This window comes from Dermacentor andersoni, chromosome 9 (genome assembly GCF_023375885.2).
Source record: "Dermacentor andersoni chromosome 9, qqDerAnde1_hic_scaffold, whole genome shotgun sequence".
NCBI classification, from domain to species: Eukaryota; Metazoa; Arthropoda; class Arachnida; order Ixodida; family Ixodidae; genus Dermacentor; species Dermacentor andersoni.
In genome coordinates, this window is record NC_092822.1 from 46,080,141 (window position 1) to 46,105,358 (window position 25,218).

At 46.1% G+C, this 25,218-nt stretch overlaps 1 protein-coding gene across 3 annotated transcripts; it reads right to left on the minus strand.

Moving 5' to 3' along the window:
• LOC129380205 (uncharacterized) lies at positions 1-22,805 on the minus strand. Of its 3 annotated transcripts, none has more exons than XR_011890313.1 (2): positions 2,933-12,935; positions 1-1,373 (listed from the first exon to the last, which is right to left on the minus strand). XR_011890313.1 is itself a non-coding variant. In XM_055069056.2 (2 exons), exons 1-2 carry the CDS (start codon positions 22,753-22,755, stop codon positions 1,227-1,229), a joined length of 444 nt encoding a protein of 147 aa, XP_054925031.2. In that variant the 5' UTR covers positions 22,756-22,805; the 3' UTR covers positions 1-1,226. The 3 variants fall into 3 exon arrangements, 2 of the variants coding, with proteins under 2 accessions (XP_054925031.2, XP_072140722.1); XM_055069056.2 differs by lacking the exon at positions 2,933-12,935 and adding an exon at positions 22,459-22,805; XM_072284621.1 differs by lacking the exons at positions 1-1,373; positions 2,933-12,935 and adding exons at positions 15,360-17,162; positions 22,459-22,795.
• Positions 22,806-25,218: the final 2,413 nt, after the last annotated feature.

A 25,218-nucleotide genomic window follows, 5' to 3' on the forward strand; every position in this document is an offset into this window, starting at 1 on the left:
AACTCTCCTATGTATTTAATAGTACTTGTAAAAATGCAATAAATTATATAAAATACAAAGTGACGATAATGTGCAAAGGAAAATAGAGAATGTTATACAAATCCACATAAGCAATCATTCCCACGCTAGCTAAAGCGCCTTGCTTGCAACTCACGTGCGCACTAAAATTACACTTTTGTCAATTATAGTGTATGGTCACAACAGCGGTTATGCACCAACGCGGACATGCTGATGCAGCATGTTCATACCGCCTAAGCAAGAGACCATACTAGAGTTCCAACATTTGTGACTTCTTAAACAAACTGCATCATGAAGAGGTGCATCGGTGGGTGAGTCCTTGAGATTTATAGCCCTGAGATGAGCACATTTTGCCACTACATCAAAACTGGCGGCTCATTTATCATTATTGAACTGGCCAAATTGTGCTCTTGCTGGAATCGAACAGAGGTGCCCCATCACTGTTGAAGGTCAATGTGATATCACTCCATGTCATGTTTACCTGCTTTCATACACTATGGTACAAACTTCCATCGGTGATGCCAGAAAAAGCACCTGGCACTAGGGGCCCTGATGACAGCTTCTGTAAGTTAGTGTGGAGAGGCCTGCCAACTTGTTTTAAGAGTTCAAGCAACTGCCGTTTCAAGTTAAATATCAAAAAGAAACTTCCAGAACTTATTGACTCTTGAAGCCACTTTTCTGCACCACATGAATCACAGGGGACACTGGGCTTGCTTTTGGCATTGCAAGGTAGTCCGAGGTATTTATGGAAGGCTTGACAATATAAGTGCACCCTTAACGCTTGGTTCTTGCTCTTCCACAGCTTTCTCGGGGAGTAGGTAGTGCATGGCACAACTTTCTCCCCAAACAAGGCATTTATCAAAGTTAGAAGCCCTCGAACTTGTGCCCATTTCAGTCCTGCAGTGACAATGTATTAAGCACAAGCAGGAAAGCTTATGCTTTTGTTGTTGACTGATAAGGTTGGGTTTCCTGTCCGAGTTTTCCAAAATACTTAACGAAATCATCTCCTGCAGCTTCACTCCCACTTCCTTCAGCATCATGCATCTGTGCACTCTCTTCATCATTGCTGCCCATTTCATCTGTTTCTTGAACAGGATCCTTTCGGAGCTCAACTCAAAAGCAAAATTGAGTTCACTGCCACTGAAGCTTGTTGCACCGTCATCACAAAGAACATCTGTTTCACTTGTAGCTTGGCTAGTTTCCTCTTCTTAAGAACTGGCAGTTGCACCCGTATTCGCACCAGCACACATTCCGGCAAGGCTAGAGCTGTTTTGCCTTGAATCATCACTGTGGTCTCGAGAGCAAATGCCGCAAGTGGCATCCATGGGAGGGCGGTGCAGGCTGGCTGGCGTGTTCTGAAACAACACGGAGTAAATGAAAAACGGGATATTATCATACTGACCTCACTTGAAACTGAAGTGTTCTATCTGGAAATGCTGCTTGCAATGAAGCTTTGAGGAATGTTGACACACAGTAACTAAATTGTGCAAGGTAAACTTTATGTATAGCACCATGAATAACATGCGAAGTCGGCTGCGTCCGATTTTTCAAATTCTTATTTATATTTGATTACGGAAACGGGCAGCAATTATCTGCATATTCAAAGGAATGTCATAAGTCTTCAGCTCCATAATATTCCGCGGTTAATGGTGAATACCTTCTGCACCTTCAGCGTACCGGCTCAGCGCGTTCCGGCAACGTTAAACAAAATAAATCCTGGAGTTAACCCCAGTTGTAGATACGTAATCAGTGACTCGCAGACGGCGGTCAGAAACTATGCACAAGGCAGAATTTCGCCGAAGGCTGAGGCTATACTCAAAGCCAACGCGAACTATGTCACCTCCGAGGAGACGGAGGAACGACACATTATATGGTTCCCAGCTCACACGTCCCCCGACGCCCCCGTACCCAACCTCAACGAGGAGGTCCACCGCGTAGCGCGAGGTCTCACGTTCCGCGCCCGCGAAGGAACCTCTCTTGGGGTTGGAAATCCAACGGAGGCATGGACAGAGAGGGACAGAATGACCAGATACTGTGATATTACAAAATTTTATCAAAACTCAAGGCGGGTTTATCCGCCCCCTAACCCCAAACTCGACAGGGCCCAAGCGGTAGACTGGCGGCAGCTACAAACAAAGACCTTCCCCAACCCCGTCCATCTCAGGAGGATATATCCGGACGTCTACTCAGATGATAACTGCAAGCTATGCAGCAGGGCTCACGCAACTCTTAGACACATTCTCTGGGAAGGTGACGTTATATGCGAAGAAAATGCAGTTTCCCCAGATGAAGCTGCGGCGCGATGGACGGCCGCGTTGCGCAGCTCAAACCTCGAAGATCAACTATGGGCCATCCAGCAAGCCCGTGAGGCGGCGAGGAGACAGGATCTCCGGACCTCCTCGGGGGCGGCCTAGGCCCAGGCCACGAATTTGCCGGATTGTTAATAAAGTTGTTACCACCACCACCACCACTGGAGTTTTACGTACAAAACCTAAGATCTGACTATGAGGCACACCGTAGTGGGGGAGTAATGTGCACTTAAACTTAGGTACACGATCATTTCTGCGTTCCGCTCACGTCGAAATGCGGCCGCCGTTGCGGGGATCCAACCTCGAGCTCAGCAATGCAACGCCATTGCCTACCGCTGCGGGTGCCGGTGCCGCGCTCTTGCGTTCTTCACAGGCCAATAAACGGGCTTTAAATAATCGATCGCAGCAGTGGCACAGCACTGAAAATGTTACGTGGGCCACACGTAATTTTTTCGATAGTCATGCCGGCTGTAAAGACGGCGCTCTTGGTGTGTTGTTTTCGTGATATATCGCATAGCTATTGCTGCTTTTTATCCGCTCTTAATTTGGTGTTTGTACTCCAATGAATTCTATAAATTTGAAGCTTCCAATGCACACATACGTACCTTAGTAGTAGCGTCGGCAAGTGTGGTTCTTTTTGACGCGTACTTCCGAGTTTGCCTTGGGACTTGGCTGCTCGATCCAGGCTGCAGATACTGCCAGTAACGTTTTCGCATTATTTGCGACACTTCATGCACTACTATATTTCGGTCTTGCAGCCGAACGTGCGTCAGTCACGCAGCGGGATGGGTCATTTCTCGCTTGACATGCAGATGGATGTCATTGTTTTCGAGGTTTTCTACGTCGAGCAAGGATAAGTGGATCAAAGCAATGAGTGTTCCTTTTGGAACGGGGTAATGCGCTGCGCCACCAAGCCCTTGTACCAAACTATCTGAATCCCTGTTGAGAACTTCGTTTTTATGCACCCCCGTTGCTTGTCGTTTGTCTAATTTTCTTCGACCAGTCTTCGAATTGCCTCTTGCTAATCTCTATTGCGGTCATGTTTACATTCCCCTTGCTCTCACTGAACCCAAGCGCTTCAAGAGGAGGAAGGAAAGAACATGCAAGCGCCCTCGTATGCAGCAGATGAACGAAAGCCTTTAAAGAAATGTGGCCTTTATTCTTGATGTAAATATGTTTGCTACAAACGGCATTTATATGCTCGTTGTAGTGAAAACATTTTACTGGTATTCTACAAAAGGTGGGATAAATCCTTGATGATGCACATATGGATACCAAATGTAACTAATAGTTTCTGCGTTATCTGTGCACGCTACACATCGCCAAATTTTGTTCATGTACATCCTGATATGGCTCCTGTCTTTTAGGTTACCGTAACTCATTCTATCGTAACATTGCATTCCACACGAGCGCGCGTGTGAATTAAGTACCGATTACCTTAGGATGCCATATGCATTATTAAAAAAAAAACATCACATGACAATTTTGTTCGCAGCTGTCCTTTCTCACACAAGTCATAGGCACACGCTTGTTTTTCATCATTTCTTTATATGCATATCCATACACTTCAATCACCCAACTGCAATATTCTTGCTATAAACGTCATGTTCCTGCATGACCGCGCAAGCTGCAATCTCTTGCGCTGAGGTGCTGAACACCAGACTCTGGATGATATGCTGACGCATTTACGGCCGGGATGCTAGCCACGAGTGAACGAAGTGGTGCTGTTTAATGTCAGCTGCATCCCTCATTTCATGAGGATGTGCTGGCGGACTAGTTGCATGGAGGAAAGAAAAAAGTTTTATGACAACGTAGGACAGACATGCAAACACGAAAAGGTTACAAATGGCCAGAAGGATGAAAAGGATGAGGCAATTAAACGCCCGCGTCTATCTTGCCATTTTCGTTACTCATGCCTATGTTTGCACACCTGCAATTTCAGTGACATGAATCCATACCAACTTGCTCTAATTTATTTCAGTGGTGCAAAGCTTTTGTCTTATCTTGTTGAGTGGATGGAGACCGAGGGTCGTACTCGCACAACAACACACTACATAATTTGCAGTGCTTTGTAGTGTGTTCCATTTATTCTAGATAGGCCAGCATTCTGCCTTACTGCAACACTCTGTCTGTGCGGCCTAAATCCGGTGGACTAATTGTAAAAAAATAAAGTGGTGTACGGCTTGCAGTGGTGTATGATTACTGCTTTTAAAATACTGAGCTTTTTGGTGTTTGAAGTTTCGTTTATAGGATCAATGACCACTAGGAACGCGATTGTAATGGTTCGGATTTTATCGCTTGCCCTGAAGTCGTATCCATAGCTCGACGCTGTGTGTGCATTTGTTTTCTTTCTCTGCACGAACTTCTACAAAGCATATTCGTCACGATCTTCTAGTGTGGTTTCCCCGACAAAACGCTGGTGCGTGCAGTACGAGGTCGACTCGACAACTGAGGTTTATCGACCCGGTAAGACTTTAATCCGACAAGCGTTTCCGATTTTCACGGCTCCAAATCTTACGAAGCATGGTGGACCGACGACGACAGTGTCTCCGGTGGATACTGTAAAGCCAAGGTACTCCACATGGCAAGTAAGCTGTTACACAAACAGTACTGTGTCAGTGGATAGTTATATAGGGTTGCGGAAAAGGCTAAATAAAAGAAAACGTTGAGGCCAATTGGAGTTTTCAATGGGACCCAATCGCTTGCAATTGGCGATCACTGCAAGTGTAAGTTCGTACAATTGGAGATCATTGGGGTTTAAAATGTCAAATGGACCGAATTTGAAGCCACTGGATGAGCAATCCTGTGAAAGAACAAAAGTTGATAATCATAAAAGTATAATTATAATGTGAGCCTTCAAATTTGGAGAGAAGCATTTAGCCTTTCGGGAAGTTAAAAATCTGCCTTGGAACGTTACCCTCATCTTTCAATTACTGGCACAACTTGGCATTACACATGCGCAATGCTAGTTATGTTAACATTTCTTAGGTAGTTATAGCAGGTAAAAATTGAATCACCTACAAATCTTGCCATTGTATATAATTCCAATGCTTGTCAATAGTTGAATATCAGGCCTCACAAGACTAGGGAAGACTTAAGTGCAAGCTTTGTTGTAATGTTACATTTCTGCTGCAAGATACCAAAAAGAGAAAAGTTGGAATCTATACTGTCAGTGTTGTGTATGCATTATGCAATACTATTTCATTTCTGTGCTCAAACGTCGCTGCTTTCTGGTGCAGTGCAGAAACATAGGAGGAAGTGGAATTGTTCATAACCAAAAGGCCTAGAAAAACAATGAACCTCAATGAGGCGAAAGGGAAGAGGACAAAAGGGAAGGTATGATTACCGAACACTCCTTTTTCGGCACTTATGCATCGGACCACACTGGGACACGTGCTGCTTGGTCTGCTCGATGAAAACACACAACTTCTGCCAATTGAGTCTGTGCATTGAATACATTTGACCATCATGACGTTAAAAAAAATTAAATTATGGGGTTTTACGTGCCAAAACCACTTTCTGATTATGAGGCACGCCGTAGTGGAGGACTACGGAAATTTTGACCACCTGGAGTTCTTTAACGTGCACCTAAATCTAAATACACGGGTGTTTTCGCATTTCGCCCCCATCGAAATGCAGCCGCCGTGCCCGGACCATCATGACGTGCCAACTTTCATTGCACATATAATGCAATGTGCAATTTGGTGTACAGAGAAGCATGGTTGAGATTGTGAAGTGTAGAAGCAAAGCTGCAATAACTCTGCGTTTGAGCATAGCCATTTTGTTTGCTTATAGCTTACAGAGTGCTTGAGTGAAATGTTGCCGGCCTGCGTCAATTTTTTTAATTTTGCAGTTGCCACTCTAATGTTCTGGGAACAATCTGAATGCTAGCTTTGAATTATTATTACTATCTTGAAATTGAAAAGCGCTATGTGATGCTAGAAGTTAGTCAAGAAAAACCAAAAGCCATTTTACTTGCTTCCAGTCTTGATAAAAGCATGTGAACTCCAATTAAAAAATCACAAAGCGTTTAAGGCCTGTTAAAGGGACTGACAACCAATTTTCATGGTCCTTTTTTAGTGCGACGGAAAGCTTACCGATCAGAGTGACCAATCATGAAAAACACGGGGAAGGTGGGATATGGAAATTCAAGATGAGCAAAACGAGAAGAAGGTAAAAGCGGGTGGCAGTATTTTGACAAGTGAACTTGTCTTTTTCAAGGCGACATATGCTTGCCTCGGCCACGGAGTAAGACATATAGGAGGTGAAACTCCCGTCAGCGCGAGCGGGCGCGGGCGATCAGATAAAGTCACAATTGTTGCATGCGCCGACGCTACCGTATACAGTGGCGGCACCATGCGGCGCGTCGTAGAAGCCGCAGCGAAAAAAAAAAAAAAAGCAGCGCCCGGCAGGCGGCTCGGCAGCTCCGGCCACTCCGTGGTAGAAGTCAGGCGCGCGCGGCCGAACGGGAGCAACACGCTCAACCGGTTGCCCTGGCAACCGAAACGGCGGTAATTTCTTCCCATGCCGCCAGGTGCCGCCAGCATGAAAACATATCCGCGGGCTTGTGACCTTTACTGGTCGCCGCAAACAGCGGAGTTTCCACTCCTAAATATTTCTTGCTCCGTGGCCTCGGCACAGCATATATAGGTAGGGTTCTTCTAAAGGGAAGAAGGGTTAAGGCAGGTGGGCGAGGCAATGACCAAGTGAATTATGGGGAAACAAAAAATTGTCTGAGTTACTATAGGTTATTGTGAATAGTATGCATTCATTTCAGTTAGCTTCGACGCACCTTTCATTTTTAAATTCTTGGCTCAAGTTATGTGGAACACCCTCTATGCACCATGGCCACACACGCACAAACGTAATAAAAATGAACACATCATTTATGCCAGGCAGTTAACAGACATGTGAGCTTAAAAACACACTCTACAGCGTAAAGAGATAAGGATGTGTCACTGACACAGTGATCTGCTTTTTTCTTTATGTGATAAGCTTTAGTGCTAATATCGCTTGCTCGCTTTTGCTTCACCCCAGAATCAAGGTCGCATGAAAGCGTGGTGCACAATTAAAGAGGGAAAAGTTTTAAAGGTTTTTAGATACGTCGACGAGTTTTTAGTGTTTTTAGTGAGTGACTCTTCCTACCTGGATACTGTTATTGAGGTTCTAAGTGTTCTTAATCGATGTAGTCAACTACTAAGATTTACCCACGAACTACGCCACGGTAATCATTTGCAGTTCCTTGATCTTATCCTATAGTTCTGTGAACGTCATGTTTGTTGGGTTTACCTTCCTCGGGCACAAAAGGAACTTTTGTCTTTCAAGTCGGAGCATTCAAGGATTGTCAAAAGAGGCATAGCATCCCAATGCATGGAATCAGCTCTCAATAAATCGTGTAGCAATAAAATGCAGGCAAGTTTTCATAATCAGGTTCGCCGGCTTTCGGTAGCAGGCTTCCCCATGACGCTTTTGACAGCTATAGCCTAAAGTCTGTTACAGAAGTTGAAAATCAGAAAGCCGACTACGAGTTAGACGACAGAACGTGAAGCATTCAGACCTGTGGTCGTGCCTTATATACATAAGGTTTCCCACAAAGTTAAGAGGTTGCAGGTAGGCACAGTGTCCCTCTAGATTTTTCTGCTCCGAATAAGTTCGCGAAACTGTGCCTGCACATGCAGTGTTAACAGGCGAGGCTGCCAAATTAGGCATGGGATATCATACGTTCCCTATGCAATCGGAGTTGTTTAGGCCCTACCTTTATCATGTGGAAAGACGTACATCGGCAAGACCGGGCGATGCATCAATGAGTGACTCGGGGAACATGCCAGAAAAGCAAACAGTAATGCTGGCAGAGGGGCACATCTTGCGTCTTATTTGAATACTTGCCGCAATTCTGCACCGCGCTTTGATGAGACCTTGATTCTGGGGCCAAGCGAAAGCGAGCAAGCGCGATTAGTACTGGAAGCTTATAACATAAAGAAAAAAGCAGATGAATGTGTCAGTGACACATCCTTATCTCTTTAAGTTTCAGAGTGCCAGTTTTTAAGCTCACATATCTATTAACTGCCTGGCGTAAATGATGTGTTCATTTTGTTTACATATGCGTATGTGTGGCCATGGTGTATATATGTGCATTGTGGCGGGAGTATTAAAGTAGTTGTTAGTAGCACTTCTGTGTGTGTCCCTCTCATGTTGTGGTTGTCCTGGTTTGCGCTATTATTTTTTTTACTGGATAATAAGGTACTTCAGGCCCGTAAATTGGTGCCTTATTGGCTTTGGCATTGTGCTGCATGTGGTTGATAGTTCGATTCCTGTCCATGGCAGCTTCATTTTGAAGGGGGTGAAAGGCAAGCACACTTATGTAGTTAGATTAAGGTGCACATTAAAGAGCTCATGTGGCCAAATTAGTTCCAGAGTACTCCACTATGGCATCTCTTATGGATGCAGTGCTGCTTTGAGATGTTGAAACCCATGAATCAACCCATTGGAAGTAGGTCATGTTGAATGCATCAACATGACCTTAGATGCTATGTGCTTGCATCAGGCATTCCGGGATGCAGTGGCCTGCCAACTCGGGTCAGGAGTACCTATTTACTGAGAAGCACATTTTCTTGTCAGTAAATGGCTCACAAGGGGCTCCAGGTTTAGACATTGTGAACAAATATGTACACGTGATGAGCATGTCTAGAAGATAGTACATAGGCATGCGCCTAAAACAAGTGAGAATTCAAGCAAAAGTTTTCACTACACCCAGTGAGCAGTCAGCACAGCTCTGGCTTACCATGGCTTTGTCCGCAGTGCACTAGTTGGCAGAACACCACGAGTTTTCTGTGAAATGCACCTAAGCAAACTTGGAAATATTCCATGCAGAAGAAAGGGAAGAAAAATGTGGTGGAGCTTGTAACATTAACATATCATGGGCTCTTGGCTCCATTATGGGACAAGGCAGGGGAAGAACGTTGTGAATGCTGTTCAAGGCAATGAGAAAGTTTGCTCTCGAGTGGGTTACTTGTTCAAAGTCCAAAGGAAGTTAATCAGTCATGTCATTGCAAGTTGCTGCATTGATAGGTTTACTTTGTAATGCATGAAAGTAATATACAACAACTTGTCGGTGTGTTCTCATTGCAGAACCTAGTGACAGGCTATCTGGTGTCAATGGGTCAAGAGCTTTGCAGCCTTTGAGTAGGATAATACTTCATGGACAGGGCCAGTTTTTTCTTGTTTGCCATCCTCGTGTGTGACTGTTGTTCAGTGTTATTGTTGAAAGCAAAAAAATTGTCCTCCACCATACAGCAGCACAAAGCTACAAGTTTCCTCTGAAGCTTCATGCTACTGTTGAAAGGAACGAAGGAAAGAAACGTTATTTTTCAAAAAGAAAATTAGGCGAGCGTGGTTGGGCCCTTAGTCCAGGGCTGCACTGGCGCGAGCGGCTCGCTGGGCTTGGTCCATGATAGCCATTTGGCTCTCCTTTCCCTCGTCCCCACGCCATGCCTCCCACTGCCTATTTAACATAAGTGGATGTGCAGTTATTTATGGGCTAGTAATATGTGAAGGCCGTTGTTGGGTGCATGACATTTTTTTCACTTTCATGAAGCTTCCTCTAGTTCATGAATTTCTGCAGAACTGATTTGCAATAACATTGCTTGTGCATTATCTTCAGGATGCAGCACTGCTGCTGCGTTCTTTGACAGCCCCACAGTGTTCCTGCCAGACCACCTTGGTAAGATTTCTCGGACATCATTGCTTAGTTCTCAGGAACAGATTGTGAGACACTTGCTCTTGCTAACCCATATTTTATGTGTGCACTCGCCCATATTTATCGAGTCCCTTTCCCTGATACTCACCTGCATACCTGTAGCACTTTTCAAAGCACTGACTCACACATTTATAATGTTCGCACCCATCTGTGCGGAAAACTTTCAGATAAGCACAGTCTTATCCCGACGTGCCTTGACTATTTCCAAGCCAACCTTTTTTTTTTTTTTTCAGGAAACCACCACTAGTCTCCATATCTTATGGCTACCTTTTTATGGGTAGCTTTCATTATTTCAATATTAGCAGTTCATTTGATAGTTTCTGTTTGTGTCAGTGTTTCTAAGTTGTAGATAAAACACGGGGAATGCGGGAGATGGAAATTCAAGACGATGCGCTGAACGAGAAGAAGGTGAAAGCAGGAGCTAACGTTTCGACAAGTGGACTTGTGTTCTTCAAGGCGACGTATGCTTTCCTCGCCACAGTATATATCGGTGGGGTTCTTCTAAAGGGGAGAGGGTGTAAGACGGGTGGGTGCGGCAATGAGCGAAGGTGTGTGTCGAATTGAGAATAAAGGAGCTCTGTGCACAAGGCCAGTGACCCGGCCGAATGTCAAGCACGTGTCAATGCCCGCGTATTAGACTGCGTGTCAGCGGCGTCTGACACGCCAGCTGGAAAAAAAAGGAAGGAAAAAAATGAAGAAAAACAAAATGAAAAAATCTAAGTTAAAAAACTAAGTATTGTTGTCTATAGCTTGAAATTTAGCATAGCGAATAGATTCTAAAGCTCGCTTTGAAACGTTTATGCCTATTGGTTACAATGTCTTGAACTTATGGATAAGGTGTGATTCTATGTATTTTCTTTCTCGTTCAGAACGAAAATTTGTCTGTAAGATGTAGAGTTTAAGTGCATCAAAGTTATGACCTGGTTGGTTGAAATGCTCGGCGATGGCTTTGGGAAGCTTTTTAGGCTGCATCCGCGCGATGTCCGTTTAATCTGACGTTGATTGATTGTCCTGTTTCACCGATATATTGTTTCTTACAGAAGGAACATTCAAGCATATAAATCATATTCGAACTTGTACAAGGAAGCTAGATTTGACTTCGTGTGTGCAGTCGCTGGCGGATTTTTCGGACTCCAAAATATCAGACATGCTCGATTATTCGGTCTGCTTCGCTGCACCGCCATTCTCCCTATAGACCATAATGTATAACAACTGACGAAAGTTCGGACACCTTGCAACCTCTCGTCTGATTTTTCGGACACCCCTTGAGCCAGCTCGATCGAAAGCACCATGCACCGACTCTGACCGGTGCATGGTTCGACTTGCTGAACGCCATCTTTGTTTTGAACGGAGCCGCCTTGCTGCCCCACGAACTGGCGCTACTGCAAATCCCCACTCATCATCAACGTTTCTGCCTCGTTCGTGGCTACTGCAGTTCCGGTTTCAGCTTAGTAAGCCATGCCAATACAATCCAGGAGCTGATTTGTTTGTTTCTTCGCGCACGACGCTGCGAGTAGGCCACGTTTTTCGTTTGTGCGACTGGCATCAGCGTGACGGCGTGGTGATGTTTGCTTTGTGTGCAGTGTCATGGTTGCGGTGATGCAACGTCACATACGGAAACATAGCGTCAAGTGTCTTCTAATGGCACCCGACATTGCCCGCGCAGAATGCGCTGGGGAATGCCGGCAAGCGGGTGCCGGGAGCCTAGGATTTGTCGCCTTCCGATGTGCACCCTACTGACGCCGAAAGTGTTCTGCCGAGACCTGTGCAGTGGTTCCGGACACCGTCTCATTTGGCAGTTTCACAGATGCTCACGCTGCTGTACTGACATGCGCAGAACTCGATGACGGCGAGATCATTCGTCAGGTTTCTGCTGCACCTCCGGACGATGACTCAGAGTCGGAAGACGACGCACCATGTGCTACAGTGCCGTCGTATGCGGACCGTGCACAAGCAGTGACCGTGCTTTCAGCCGTCTATAGTGACCGTACGACCCTCTCAAAGATTCAGGCTTTACTGAATGCACGTAAAAGGAATAGCATGCAACGGCGCGTTCACGATTTCGTCAAGCCTACTGCCGAGCCCGAATAAGTGCGTGCAAATAAAAGATTTCATTTTTTTTCTTAATCTGCTTTTCCGGACACCTGTTTATTCAGACATTTCCGCATTCCCTGTGACCTCCGAATAAACGGCCGGCGACTGTATAACTATTTGCGGTGCGTTGAATTTTAATGTCACTTTGAAGATGCCTACAGGTTTTGCACCTGGGGCGACAGCATGCTTTTATTACGGGGGGAATGCGGTTGGCTGACTTTTGCGCGCACGAACACGTCTTTACAGTTCCTGTTGCAGCGATAGGTAATCCTAGGTACATCCGGGAACGCTTTCCTCAGACGCTCGTTTCTTGATCATATTGGGTGGTATTTTCGTAGGATGTTGGTAATGTTTGGGAGTGCATTAGAATATTTGGTTATAAAGGCCGGCGGTCTGTCAGATTCTAGTGTGGCCTGTTTCTTCGCCAAATTCGACTCTCCCCAATTTTGACGCGGCATCATAAGCTCTATCGAGAGCAACTTGGGGATAGTTCCTTTCTGCTAGCGTTCTTTTAAGGTCATTTAAAACTTGGGGAAAGGAACTATGCCAAAGTTGCTCTCGATAGAGCTATGATGCCGCGTCAAAATTGGAGGGACAGTCTGAATTGGCGAAGAAACAGGCCACACCAGAATCTGACAGACCGCCGGCTTTTATAACAAAATATTCCAATGCACTCCCAAACATAAACAATATCCTACGAAAATACCACCCAATATGATCAAGAAACGAGCATCTGAGGAAAGCGTTCCCGGATGTACCTAGGGTTGCCTATCGCCGCAACAGGAACCTTAAAGGCATGTTGGTGCGCGCAAAAGTCAGCCAACAGCATTCCCCCGTAATAAAAGCACGTTGTCACCCTAGGTGCAAAACTTGTAGGCACCTTCAAAGTGACATTAAAATTAAAAGCATCGCAAATAGTTATACACACGAAGCAAAATCTAGTTTCACTTGTACAAGTTCGGATGTGATTCATATGCTTGAATGTTCCTTCTTTAAGAGACAATATATTGGCGAAACAGGACAATCAATCAACGTCAGATTAAACGGACATCGCGCGGACACAGCTGAAAAGCTTCCCAAAGCCGTCGCCGAGAATTTCAACCAACCAGGTCATAACTTTGATGAACTTAAGCTCTACATCTTACAGACAAATTTTCGTTCTGAATGAGAAAGAAGATACAGAGAATCATACCTTATCCATAAGTTCAAGACAATGATTGCAACCAATAGGCATAAACGTTTCAAAGGGAGCTTTATAATCTATTCGTTATGCTAAATTTCAAGCTATAGACAACAACACTTATTTGCTTTCTTATATATTTTTCTTTTTTTCATTTCTTTCCTTCCTTTTTTTCCCAGCTGGCATCTCATACGCCGTTGACATGCCGGCGTTGACACGTGCTTGACATTCGGCCAGGTCACTGGCGTTGTGCACAGCGCTCCTTTATTCTCAATTCGACACGCTGACACACCTACGCTCGTTGCCGCGTCCACCGGCCTTACACCCTCTCCCCTTTATAAGTTCCCCACTGATATATACTGTGGCGAGGAAAGTATACGTCGCCTTGAAGAAGACAAGCCCACTTGTCGAAACGTTGGCTCCTGCTTTCACCTTGTTCTCGTTTTGCTCATCATCCTAAGTTGCGGATAGACATTCTCACAGAAACTGTCTATTCGAAGCTTGACATTTCTTGCAATGGAGGTCACATATGACACATTATTTCTGGCACTGTGAATATAGGAAACCACAGAGGTGCCAGTAGAAAAGCAACTTCAGTGAACCACATTCAAGCTAGTGAGGCCAGCAGAGATTTAAACTCTTCCTCGTAATCGTCGGTACGAAGTTGAAGCTCTGAACATGCCTCACAAGAGCTATCCAAGCCTAATAGTTTATTTGAAGTGAGGGAACATTGAAATACGCAATGATTTTGGCATTGAAAAAGGTGGCGGTTGTCAATAGAGATGTCCAACTCCACACTAAAATCTCTAAAACCCTGGGGAGCCAGATTTCCAATTTATGCAACCTGCAGCCACAGAAAATCTTTTTTTTTTTTTGGGGGGGGGGGGGGGAAACTGGTGCCATCAGGTTCGCAGCATTCACCCAAAATATGATAAAATGAGTACCATGCATTTGTGGCGCTCTGTGGATAAAAGAAAACCGTTGGATGAATGAGACTCATAACATTTCTTATAACTTAGTTGATGCATTGCTTGAATAATTAGTGTGATTGTAGGTAAGCAGTTGTTTAAATAGAAATAATCAATAAAAATTTGGCACTGGCGTTGGCTGCGTTTCTCATTGAAGAACGTCTGGCGGCAACTAGCTGCCACCCGGCGTCTTTAGTGAAGTCCTCGGGGCCTAAAGGCTACCCTTCCACTTCATACTCCATCACAATGTCCGTGGAAGAGCCTCCAACGAGAAGAGGCGGGCGAGCGATTCCTCGCCGTGCGAAGCCTAACACGGTTAGGGTCAACACACAGTCGCGGCGTAGTCGAAAGACAAACGGCAAGAAATGTCACAAAAGTCCACCCACCCATAAAAGTCGGGTATCCGCGTGCTCCTCTTGACTTCACGGATCCGAAAATGTAGCGAGGCGCTCATAGGCAGTGACATAAGAAAAACATGCTTACATCGAATGCTCCAGGCTCCATGGAAACGATATATATAGACTATGCGCTAAATTTAGCGGGCTATTTCATACGAAAAATGCACGAAGTTTTTCGCAACCTTGGTGTGCACATATTAGAGCGATTCGGAGCTCATGATTGTGTCGTACATTTGTGCACTGATGTACCTATAGCGCGAACTCTTCGGTGACGTTAAGCAAAACCTCATATCTTTCTACTAGCTACCGTGTGACTCAATTGACTGAATGCCGTGCGACTCAAACGCTCCAACGTGTGAAGTCGGCGACTCCCACTCGGCTTTCATATAGTTCACGCTATTCATGCTTCGCTTTGAAACCTTCTTTTGTCATTTCTACCTATCCTTTCCAGAGTAATAGAAAAGCAAGGCTTGTCGATTGCTTTCTGCCAACGATCACAGACGTTTTGATTCTCGCAGCTAGTTCTACGTGCACTAGATATAAATGAGTCCAAGATTAGAATCGAGTGGCTTTCTGAAAAACAGAAAAGGACATAGATGTGTCGTCAATAAATATTACAGTCACACGACACGTGCCCACTATTCACAGAAATTTATTGGCCAAGTTCCCCTACCACACCGCAGTAGGTTTCCTGAAGTTACATTATGTTTGCATCATTCTTTACAATGAGTTGATACCAACTTGTCCAGTTTGTAAGGTTAATAAGTGCCACAAATGTCATTCAAGAACACAATCTGCAACAGCCGGCCTTGCAGCGTATTACGAGCTTACTTAATTCGCGTCTTACCTATGCCATTCGAACGATAAACATGTACATGTAGCAGATGTAGATGTGGAGCCCGGTACTTACTAAACATCTGGGGGGCTATTCAATAAATGTCCACTTAGTGGACATGTCCATTTCGTATGCTGCTCAAGTGGTGATTGGCTAGGATGGGGTAGGAGCAAGAACGAGGAGGACGCCCGCAGTCACTCTCCTGCGCACTAATACAGCTCCACCCAATCAGCAGCCGCCGAAATGAACAGTCCACTGAGTGGACGCTTACAGAACCTACCCTCACCCTCCCACCACATTTGCGAAGTTTGCTCTTCGTATTTCTGTACAAGAATAAAGAGATGACCCAGGGCTTTTACACTCAAAAATGAGTGTAAGCACCTTCAGCATGCAACACGAAATTGGTGCTTGCTGGCTGGGAGTCCCGGGATAGACAAAGCTGTAAAACATTTACGAGTGAGAAAACGAGTCACGCGCTATTGTCAGTCACGTACCACAATTTCGAATATCAGTTGGTTTTCAACTACATACGTGCGCCATTCCTCGTGGGAGTACGCAATCTGTCGTAGCGAATCACATTCTTCCACCAGCGGTAAAGCAAAGTAACTGCCCTTGTGTAATATTGACACCCTAACGACCTGCGGTATATTGTCCATAGTTGTCTGCTCACTACGCCAATGAAATTCGAGTTCCCGTCGGAAATGTGGAAAACCCGGTGGAAATAAAAATGGCAAATGGATCTGATTTGTTCTCCCAAAAAGAACTCTGCACCACGCGCCTCGTCGATGGAAGCTAGCCTCTGCATAAGGCAAGGGAAAGTTGCGAGTTTCTTCGGGGTTCGATATGAACACAAGATAAACTGCTTCTTTTTCTTCTCTGCAGCTTGGCGGGCATGAGTCGCCTATTCTTGCAGTCGAGTCTTCGATTCTCGGTGGCACTGGAAACACCTGAACTGTCGGAAAAAGCTTGTCTCCTTTTCTTAGCGTTCGATACATGCACTGAAGACAGGACACTGATTCTCTGGCACATATTTCCAAATTTCGAAGGATGTCTCTCGTTTCCTCCCGCCATGCCGTCTCTGCATCAGCACGCCTTTCTCTGCGGGTCAGCTCACTTTCTCTTGCCGATGAGCTTTCCTCTGCGTTCCGAGACAGCGTGCGCTGATGCGCCTGCGAGACATCGCCAATTGTCTCGGATAATTTCTCGGCGGCCAGCGCAACATTGGCATTCAGGGACTGGAGGCTTCCCGCCAGCGCGGCGTTCAACTCCTCCAGCGGAGGAGCGCCTTGGATTCTGGCAGCTTGCGTAAGCTCGTTCACCTTACTCTGAAGCGTCGAGATGTCATCTTCGTAGGTGTTCGCCCGTGGCTGCTCGACGTCTTGCCGAGCCGCAGCTACGTCATCGGTAACGATGGTGGCGCCACCAGGCGAGGAACCGTTGCTGCACCGGCCGATGTAGTGGGCTGCTAGCTGAGCATTCGGGACGTTCTCCCCACACCTTTGACACGGGAACGAGTGGAAGGCGCACTCTGCTTCGAAGTGTCGCAAAAGGGCCGCCAGGGGACCGACGAAATTGCAGCCTTGGGCTTCATTCCAGCAGTAAGCCTTGAATGGAAAAGAAAATGGAAAACATAAAGGGCAAACTGATGTTAAACTCCCTTCTCTGGTATGCTGTTTTGGCAATTATGCTCGGGTGTCTCACATACATTGTGAGCGAAATTAAGGATAAGAAGTGCTTCGTATCGCAAGCAAGTTTAGGATAATCGTCGAATTACCGGAAGGACATGCGACTAATCGTGGGCATATGACTCGGGGCCTATGATCGATGAAAAGTGATAGTTTTAAGCCGTGCATGTAAGGGTAACGGCCCTACAATCACTGTAACGTTGCGGCGAAAGTCTACATGACAATTTATTATTTTTTCTTGCATTGCGTCATTTAGTGTTTTTAATAGTGTAGTCACGTCACAGTATTATATTTTGCGTTAAAGCCAGCGTTGTTTTTCTTGCAAAAAGCCTATTTAATATGTATATGGCACACAAGTCCAATACAAAAGCTTGCGCTCCCCAACGATTTCTGATCTTTTCGGAAACCATTTATTCGGCGTGTGTGGGAAACTAATCACAGAGTACCCATGCGTTCTTGAGGAACTTGTTTTCAAACAGGCTCTAAAAGTGGTTGATAAGATACTTTGGGCAGTTTTATTAATGACAACTTAGCCATCTATTGTATAAAGCCGAACCGTTATACCTGGTACAGTTAGCTGCCTTTTGCATTATAGCCAGGACAACCGTGGTACCTAAATATACAGGAATATTCTTGCTTTACATATATATGCGCCTGTGTTTGATTGTTATTGTGATACGAAATATATGGACACTCCAGGCGAATTTCCACCGTCGGCGTCACCGTCACGCGCTTTATCAAGTCCTGGTGCGATAACATCGCGGCCACGCGCCGCGTGCTTAGGAGCGAGCGAAAACTGGCCCTGGTATTCTCACGCTCGTAAGGGAGGAAAGCGGGGAGGGCGCACGCAGTTCTCTCGCGCTCGCAATGCAGGAAAGCGGGGAGGGCGCGCGCAGTCTTCTCGCGCTCGCAAAGGAGGAAAGCGGAGAGGGCGCGTGCAGTCTTCTCACGTTCGCAAGGGAGGAAAGCGGGGAGGGCGTGCGCAGTCTTCTCGCTCTCGCAAGGGAGGAAAGCGCGGAGGGCGCACGCAGTCTTCTCGCGCTCACAAGGGAGGAAAGCGGGGAGGGCGCGCGCAGTCTTGTCACGTTCCTAAGGGATGTTGATACCGCATGGGTATGTTGATACCGCATGGGATACCGCATGGGTATCAACAAAAATTGCATAACTGCAATAAGTAAAAATGAATACAACTTTGCCACTGGTGATGAGGCAACACTTCGGTTAATTCGATTCCGCTATCGTTCGCGAAAAAAAACTAACATATATCCCGTCTTGGAAAAATTGGCATAAACGAATCAGGGTTACGGTGCTTATTATGTCAGGTTGTAACGAGAGATTCGTATAAACAGACATATGAGGCCAGCTTTTCGTCAAGTAAGTGCAAAATGAGCTCGAATCCATACTTCCTCCTTTCGAATTCTAACAGCCCAATCCTGTTGACTTTCAATAATGCGATGGGGTGTTTAGTAGCTGCAGTTTTGCTGAAAATTAACCTTACCGCTTTTTCTTCAATTCTCAGTTTTAATGTTCGCTTTTCAACACCTACATCAGTGGTTGGTGAGTGAGAGTTTCTACAACCACTAGAGATACGAAATTCAGTCAATGACAGTTATTCGCAAAAAGTAACAATTATTTGCAGCTATAGTAAGCCACAAATACGCTATATGTAGTGAAATATCTGGGTAAATGGCAACACTGCTTTTCTACGTACGGTTGCGACTAATTCGGCCGCGCGACATGGGACAGAAACATTCACTTTTTTTTTTTTTTGTACAGCGATAACTGTTGCGGCCGATAGTCGCTTTGATGTCCACCGAGGCCGCCGGCGACCCTCGCTATAGTAAGCTAATACTTTGCGAGAAGATGCGATACAGAAAACTGGCCGTGCCTCGCAGAAATTCGAACGCCCTTGACAAGAACATCCCTGGAACACGAAGACGTGTCTAACACCTTGTAGTTAAAGAATGCGTCAGAAGCTGTCGCTGCCAGCGTCGTTGCTGCACTTTGGGGCTAGAACACGAGGTGGTGCTAGAAATTTGGAAAGCGTCATGGTGCCAGCGCGATATTTCATGAATGTCATTCTGTACTAAATGGGATGCAAAGGATGCAAACGAATAAAAGACTACGGATATTTACCGAACGGCAATAAAAAACTCACGAGTTAAATCTGTAGGATAAACCAAAGGGCAGTGCCTTGCAATTTGAGGCCTGAGCTGGCTTCCTCATTTCAAAAACATACCGGAGGAAATATGCGCCACAGAAAAAATTTAAAAAATAACGTAAACGGCTCGCTAAATCGTAATGGAACGCCATCATACACCCAGCGAGACCCCTGTGGAGTGTGCACCTTCCAGAAGCATTGGGATTCAGAAATATGGAAGGATTAACTCTTCAACAGTGGAAATAAGTACGAGACGTTTAGAGTATTGCTGAAAAGAAAAACAAATGCTGGGAAGAAATTTATATTGCCGGTGATTACAATGCGTAGCTAACTGTAGACTATTGTGATAGAGGTTTTAAATGCGATAGATTGAGATCAAATCGGGAAAAGGACAGATGGTGATAGGGGTAAAAAATTCAGTGCCGTCCGAAAGGTGAAGCACCGATTCCTATAGCAAATTAGAGAGGCGTAGTAAGTAAGGATATTAATTTTACAGACCGTATAAACCGTAAAGATTTGCTTACTAAGGACATTAACAATGACAGCATTTGTAAGCGTCAGGCAACGAGGACATAGAAAAAAAGGAAACAGACCCACAGAGACAGCGCTGTGTTTGCGTTTCTGCTTCTTTCGACGTCCTTGTTCAGTCGCGCTTACCTATTCTATCATGGATGTAAACCAACTCGCCCGTCAACGTATTTGGCTAAATTAACCAGCGCGCTGTCACGCACACACAGGTAGACAGAAACACATCTCGCTGGATCACAGCGGAAAGTGTCGGTGAAAACGCTGGAGTTAGGAATCACGGCAGCAACCGCGAGCCAATTGACCTCTGTGCATCTGTCGCTTCAAAGCGAACGAAACGTCGAAAGCACAGTGAATACAAAGCTACCGGCACTACGCGCACTCTGTAAACATTGCAGATCGCTTTGAAGATGAGGCCAGCGCAGGGGAGCACTTTGGCCACGTCGCAGCTCGCTCTCAAGACACAGGAACGCCGGCAACGCGCCCCTACGGCGTCTGCGATTCGCGTGGCCAACACCGTAGTGGACGCCGCAATGTCTCCACTCTTTACGGAGCAGCAGCCAAAGAGGACACCGAGACACCCTGGCAGCCGCAAACGAACGCCCCTCCTCTTTCGCCTGACCCCCCCGTGCGTCCCGAGCCACAGAAGAGGGCACGCATCCTGGCCGCGTTCCTCGCTCGCGCACGGGAGCTTGAAGCGCGTTCGCCGGCTCCCTCACAAGCTTTCACTCACTCGCTGTTCTCCGAGACCATATCGTAGAAGAAAGCTGCGCGTGGAGAGCAGTGTTTCACCACCAGTCACTATGATTGGTTGACGGAAGTGATTGGCAGACGCCCCGCTGTGCAGATTATCCACAAACTAGCACGGAAGGTGAAATAATTAAAATGAAACAAGGCAGTAATAACGGAAGGAGGGGTAAGGCAAAGGAGGGAGGCAAGAGTCGTCTCTCCACTTCACTATCTACGAGCGCCGCTTCAACAAACAACCGAAGACGACTAGCAATTGATAGATCTGTCTTTGAATAAGCCTGGCTTCTTCTCAAGAGATATATTGGACGCGAGCATCTGCAAATGTTTTCTGCAGTCGATATAGCACGAAGCAGTGCAGGACTTACTGCGCACAATATTGAGCGATATATTGCTTGACTACTCAACAAACAAACGAAACTACAACTGTTTCTATCGCTAACAACGATAACAGCTTGGTAGACTCCGCAGCGCTCAACAGTGGTTCCGAGCACTGCAAAGTGAGGGGTAGCCACACGCGTGTACAAAAATGGTCACCGTCAAACGCCATTAAGCGTTGCTATACATAGTTTCGAAATTGACTTCATGCGACCCGCAACAGCAGCGCCGAGGCCAAATTGATACGTTACAGAGAAAAGGAACTGAAAAATACGAAAACTAAGCTAAACAAAGGTGCATTTCTGCTTCATATATTACCGATACTTAGTTGATGCTCGGTTCTACGTGATCTTTTAAATGTGGAAGCATTTTCATGCGTACCCAACGAGGAACCTGTACGTCACGTAAGACGAACGCAATGGCTCATACCCCCGTAAGCAGGCATGTTCCTTTAAATCAACCATACAACACACGGAACAGCATACAATCTCTAAACAAGCATCCGAACCGTAAGTGAAGCACTGTATAATGTAATAAGAGTCAGATCATGTTCAATAAGGTTGATAATGACACCGGGCTACATGGACATGAGCAAGTGTCGGGCCGCAGCACTTGATACTTCATATCGCCACGGCGCTGTCGCATTTACCCAAATGGTGCCAAGATGACCAAAGCCGCTTAATCAAGAACAGAAACGCTGAAATGCAGAGTAACAGTGTGAATACAGAAAACGCCAGAAACAACTCAACAACTCTGCGCACATCGGGTAACTACAGCAAGACGTTCAGGAGTACAACCAACAAGAGGAACCATGGAAGGCGGCAACGCACAAAGACGCGCCGACGGCACAAAGAAGAATATTGGATACCCCGCTCAGCAAATGTCGTGGTGGTTTCGCAACAGCTTCTCTAAATTAACCCTAATTCACCCTAATGCCAAAGGTCGAGGGTGTGAATGCCTTAAGTCAATCCTATTTACCTTACTAATGAACGTCAAGTTAATTAACAAGAATTGTAGAGGGTTCGAGTGCCGTAATAAAATATCTTAATTAAACCCGCCTAATGACGTTCGCTATCGAACATAAGCGAACCACCGATGAGGGCTGATAAGGGTTTATACTGATCGGATCAAGTTCCATAACACAGAGAACAACACCGGGATGCGTGGAGATGAGGAGGTGGCACAATTCTCACGCATATGTAGGCAACTACCGGAGGAGCTTCTGCGCGGATTTTTTAAAACTTCTGTCGGGTTGAAGCGGCACCCACTTACAGCTCTCTTAAATACAACGCCAACGAAAAGCCTCATATCAGAGGGAGAGGAAGAATGAGAAGGCAAGGATATTTTCAACCTAACGCCACGACTTTCCTCGCTGTTAGATTGAGACACATGTTCGATACTTACCTTCAGGTTCTGCTTCTTTTTTTCTGGGAGCTGCAGCTTCTGGCAGCTGTCCTCGCAGAACGGCTCACCGTCAAGGGGGCAGACGCTTCCGCCATCTTGAATGACGGAGCCTCGCTGGCACTGCTCGCACAGGGCGTGACCGCAGAGCAGTACAACCGTCGTGCTCGGAATCACGTGGCACACGCCGCAGGCGTAACGATCCACCACTAGCTCGTCGACGAAGCGCGTCGGGCGCCAGTTGACGCCGCTGACCGAGTTGCACACTCGGTGCAAAGCTCGCCGTCCGTGATCAGGCATAGTAACAGCGGATAGAGAATGCCGGCGCCTCACACAGAGCTGGGCACTTATTCCGTTTCTCTGCTGTCACGTGCCCGCGATAACGCAGTCGGGTGACGCGGCCGCAAGAGCCGCGCCGCCGATAGCGGCGAACTTGGCGAACGACGCCGCCACAGAGAATCGGCGCCCTCTCCCTACCGCACACCCACGTTCCAGGTTGCGCGCGCTTTTCCCGGAACATATCACGAAAGCGAACTTTACACTCATTTGTTGCACTGGGAATGGGTCCTCAAGCGACTTTGCTTTTCAGCGCACAGTAGAGTCACGGAATAACAATTACATCGCATGCGGCAGTCCTCGCCTCCTTATTTGACGTCAGAGTGGAAAACTGCGCCTGATGCAGATCTTTCGCGCGCAACGAAGCAGTTCTGTGCCTGTTGTCTGTCTGTCGCAAACAGGTGGACGCGCCTTGCACCGGCCTGCCCTACAGGCGTCGGATGATGTGGTCACGAAACACTTACTTAGCTCAAGAATGTAACCTCCCATGGACCTATAAAGAACGCGGAATGGTGCTAGCGCTCATCTGACCGCGCATTCCCGACTTGTCAACGGCGCAGCTCTCGCTTGTCTTCGCCGCCGTTTTCCGACGCTTGTGCGGTTGTGTGAAGTGGGAGAATGAAATCTGGGGACTGCGTCTAGGTACTAACGGAGGAGTTCAGTCCTGTACTTGTCCATGTTCGCGCTTTCTTAATTTTTACTCTATAACATGAACCAATTAGCCCAGCAGCAAGCCTTCTTATACCCCTGTCACACGGACAGCCTTAACCGAGATTAATCTAACTACGGTTACGGCTGACCGCAGTTACCGCTAGCTATACGGCAGAGGAAACCGTAGTTAGTCCCCTAACCATGGTTATCGCAAAGCGAGCTTAGCAACCTCCGTTTACTCTCGCAAACCGTGAAACAGGCAAGATGGCGGACGCCATGGCTGTTGCGTGTACCCCTGCGTCTATCGAAATGCCAATGAGCCAAAGGCGCAGCAACTGGTCAAACGGGACAACAAGAGCGCTTATACGCGTTTGGGAGGACCACCTTGGGGCGCTGCGCTCGAATACGAGGAATGCGCGCAGATACGCAAAAATTCTGGAAGAAGTTAACGCCGGGCTGCCGCATGGAGTGACGCCGTACAATATGAAGCAGCTTCGGCTGAAAATGGACAATCTGAGCAAGCGCTATCGGTAAGTACAAAAGGTTACGTTTGACATCTGCAATCACAAAAGCTTGGAGCTTATGATAGCCGAGTAGGATGCTAGCTATTGCGTGGAGTAGGCTTCGCTCGATTGGCAAAGTGTTGCTTCACCAGCATGCACGCTCTTGCAGGGTAGTGCCGCCGCAGTCTTTTAAATGTGAAGTTTACTCGCACTTTTTTTACTAAGGCCAGCGTTGTCGTACCGTTGCGTGCGCTTGGCTTCGGGACTCGTGCCGCATTCACAGTTCAGTACAACCCATGGCGGCCGAGGACGTTACTAATAACTCAGGCTACAGATGGCAGAAATGTCTGTACTATTAACTAGATGTGAAATAAATGCATGAGACGGAGGTCATAAGGACCCTTGCCGTCTACTTTGTTTCCATTTACAATACTCGCGTGTATCGCTGTACTGCTGCGCGCAGCATTGCAGTAACTTGCTCGATATTTTTCTGAACCTTTCATTCTGAAGCACCTGATTTTGCGGGGAGAGTGCATGGCACACGAATAGACAAAGCTTCGTTAATATTAAACTCAGATTTTGGGCAATTATTTACGTATATTTGGAGAGTATTTTGTGCTCACACAATCATAATGACATTGCAGCTGACACTTACCCTTTGTATATGCCACCAGAACTAAAGTGGTACCAATGTAGGGTTCAGTTGCTTCTGGTGCTTTTTCTTTTTTGCATGGCACTGTCTGCTAGGTAATTTTTAAAAAATTGAAACGCTTTTACAAGTCTCGATAAATATGGAAATGCCTGTGCATGCAGGATTTGTTTGCAAGGGAGCCTTTAAAATGCATGAGGTGGAACAGTATGCACCTCTCCACACGGTTCTAAAATGTGTGCACTAAAATGCAACTTTCCTTTCTAGGAAGGAAAGGATGCTCTGCACTAAAACAGGGTCCAGCAGCTCGAAGTGGCCTTACTACTGGCTGCTTCATAAGCTACCTTGCTCTTCGCCAATGAATGATGAATTCCTGGTGGAGGAAAACATCGAGGTAATTTATGATTACAACGTATTTTGAGGGGCTAACTGATTTTTCTTTAGGAAAGTGCAAAGGTAGAGTTAAAAAAGGAAACATGCCTACTATAAAATGGTCTTGCTCATTTGTCATCTCTGAAACTGAAATTAGCCATTCTTGAAAGTATACTATGTACAAATTTTTTGCTGAATTTTGTGTAGCACTAAAACAGGCAGAAAACATGAAATAGAGTATTTGGGTTGTAT

Bases quoted from the DNA above. Each gene is read 5' to 3' on its own strand.
- LOC129380205 (XM_072284621.1), bottom strand. From the start codon at position 22,755: ATGCCTGATCACGGACGGCGAGCTTTGCACCGAGTGTGCAACTCGGTC. The intron at 17,163-22,458 runs GTAAGTATCGAA...TTTCCATTCAAG, and splicing joins AAAAGAAGCAGAACCTGAAG to GCTTACTGCTGGAATGAAGC.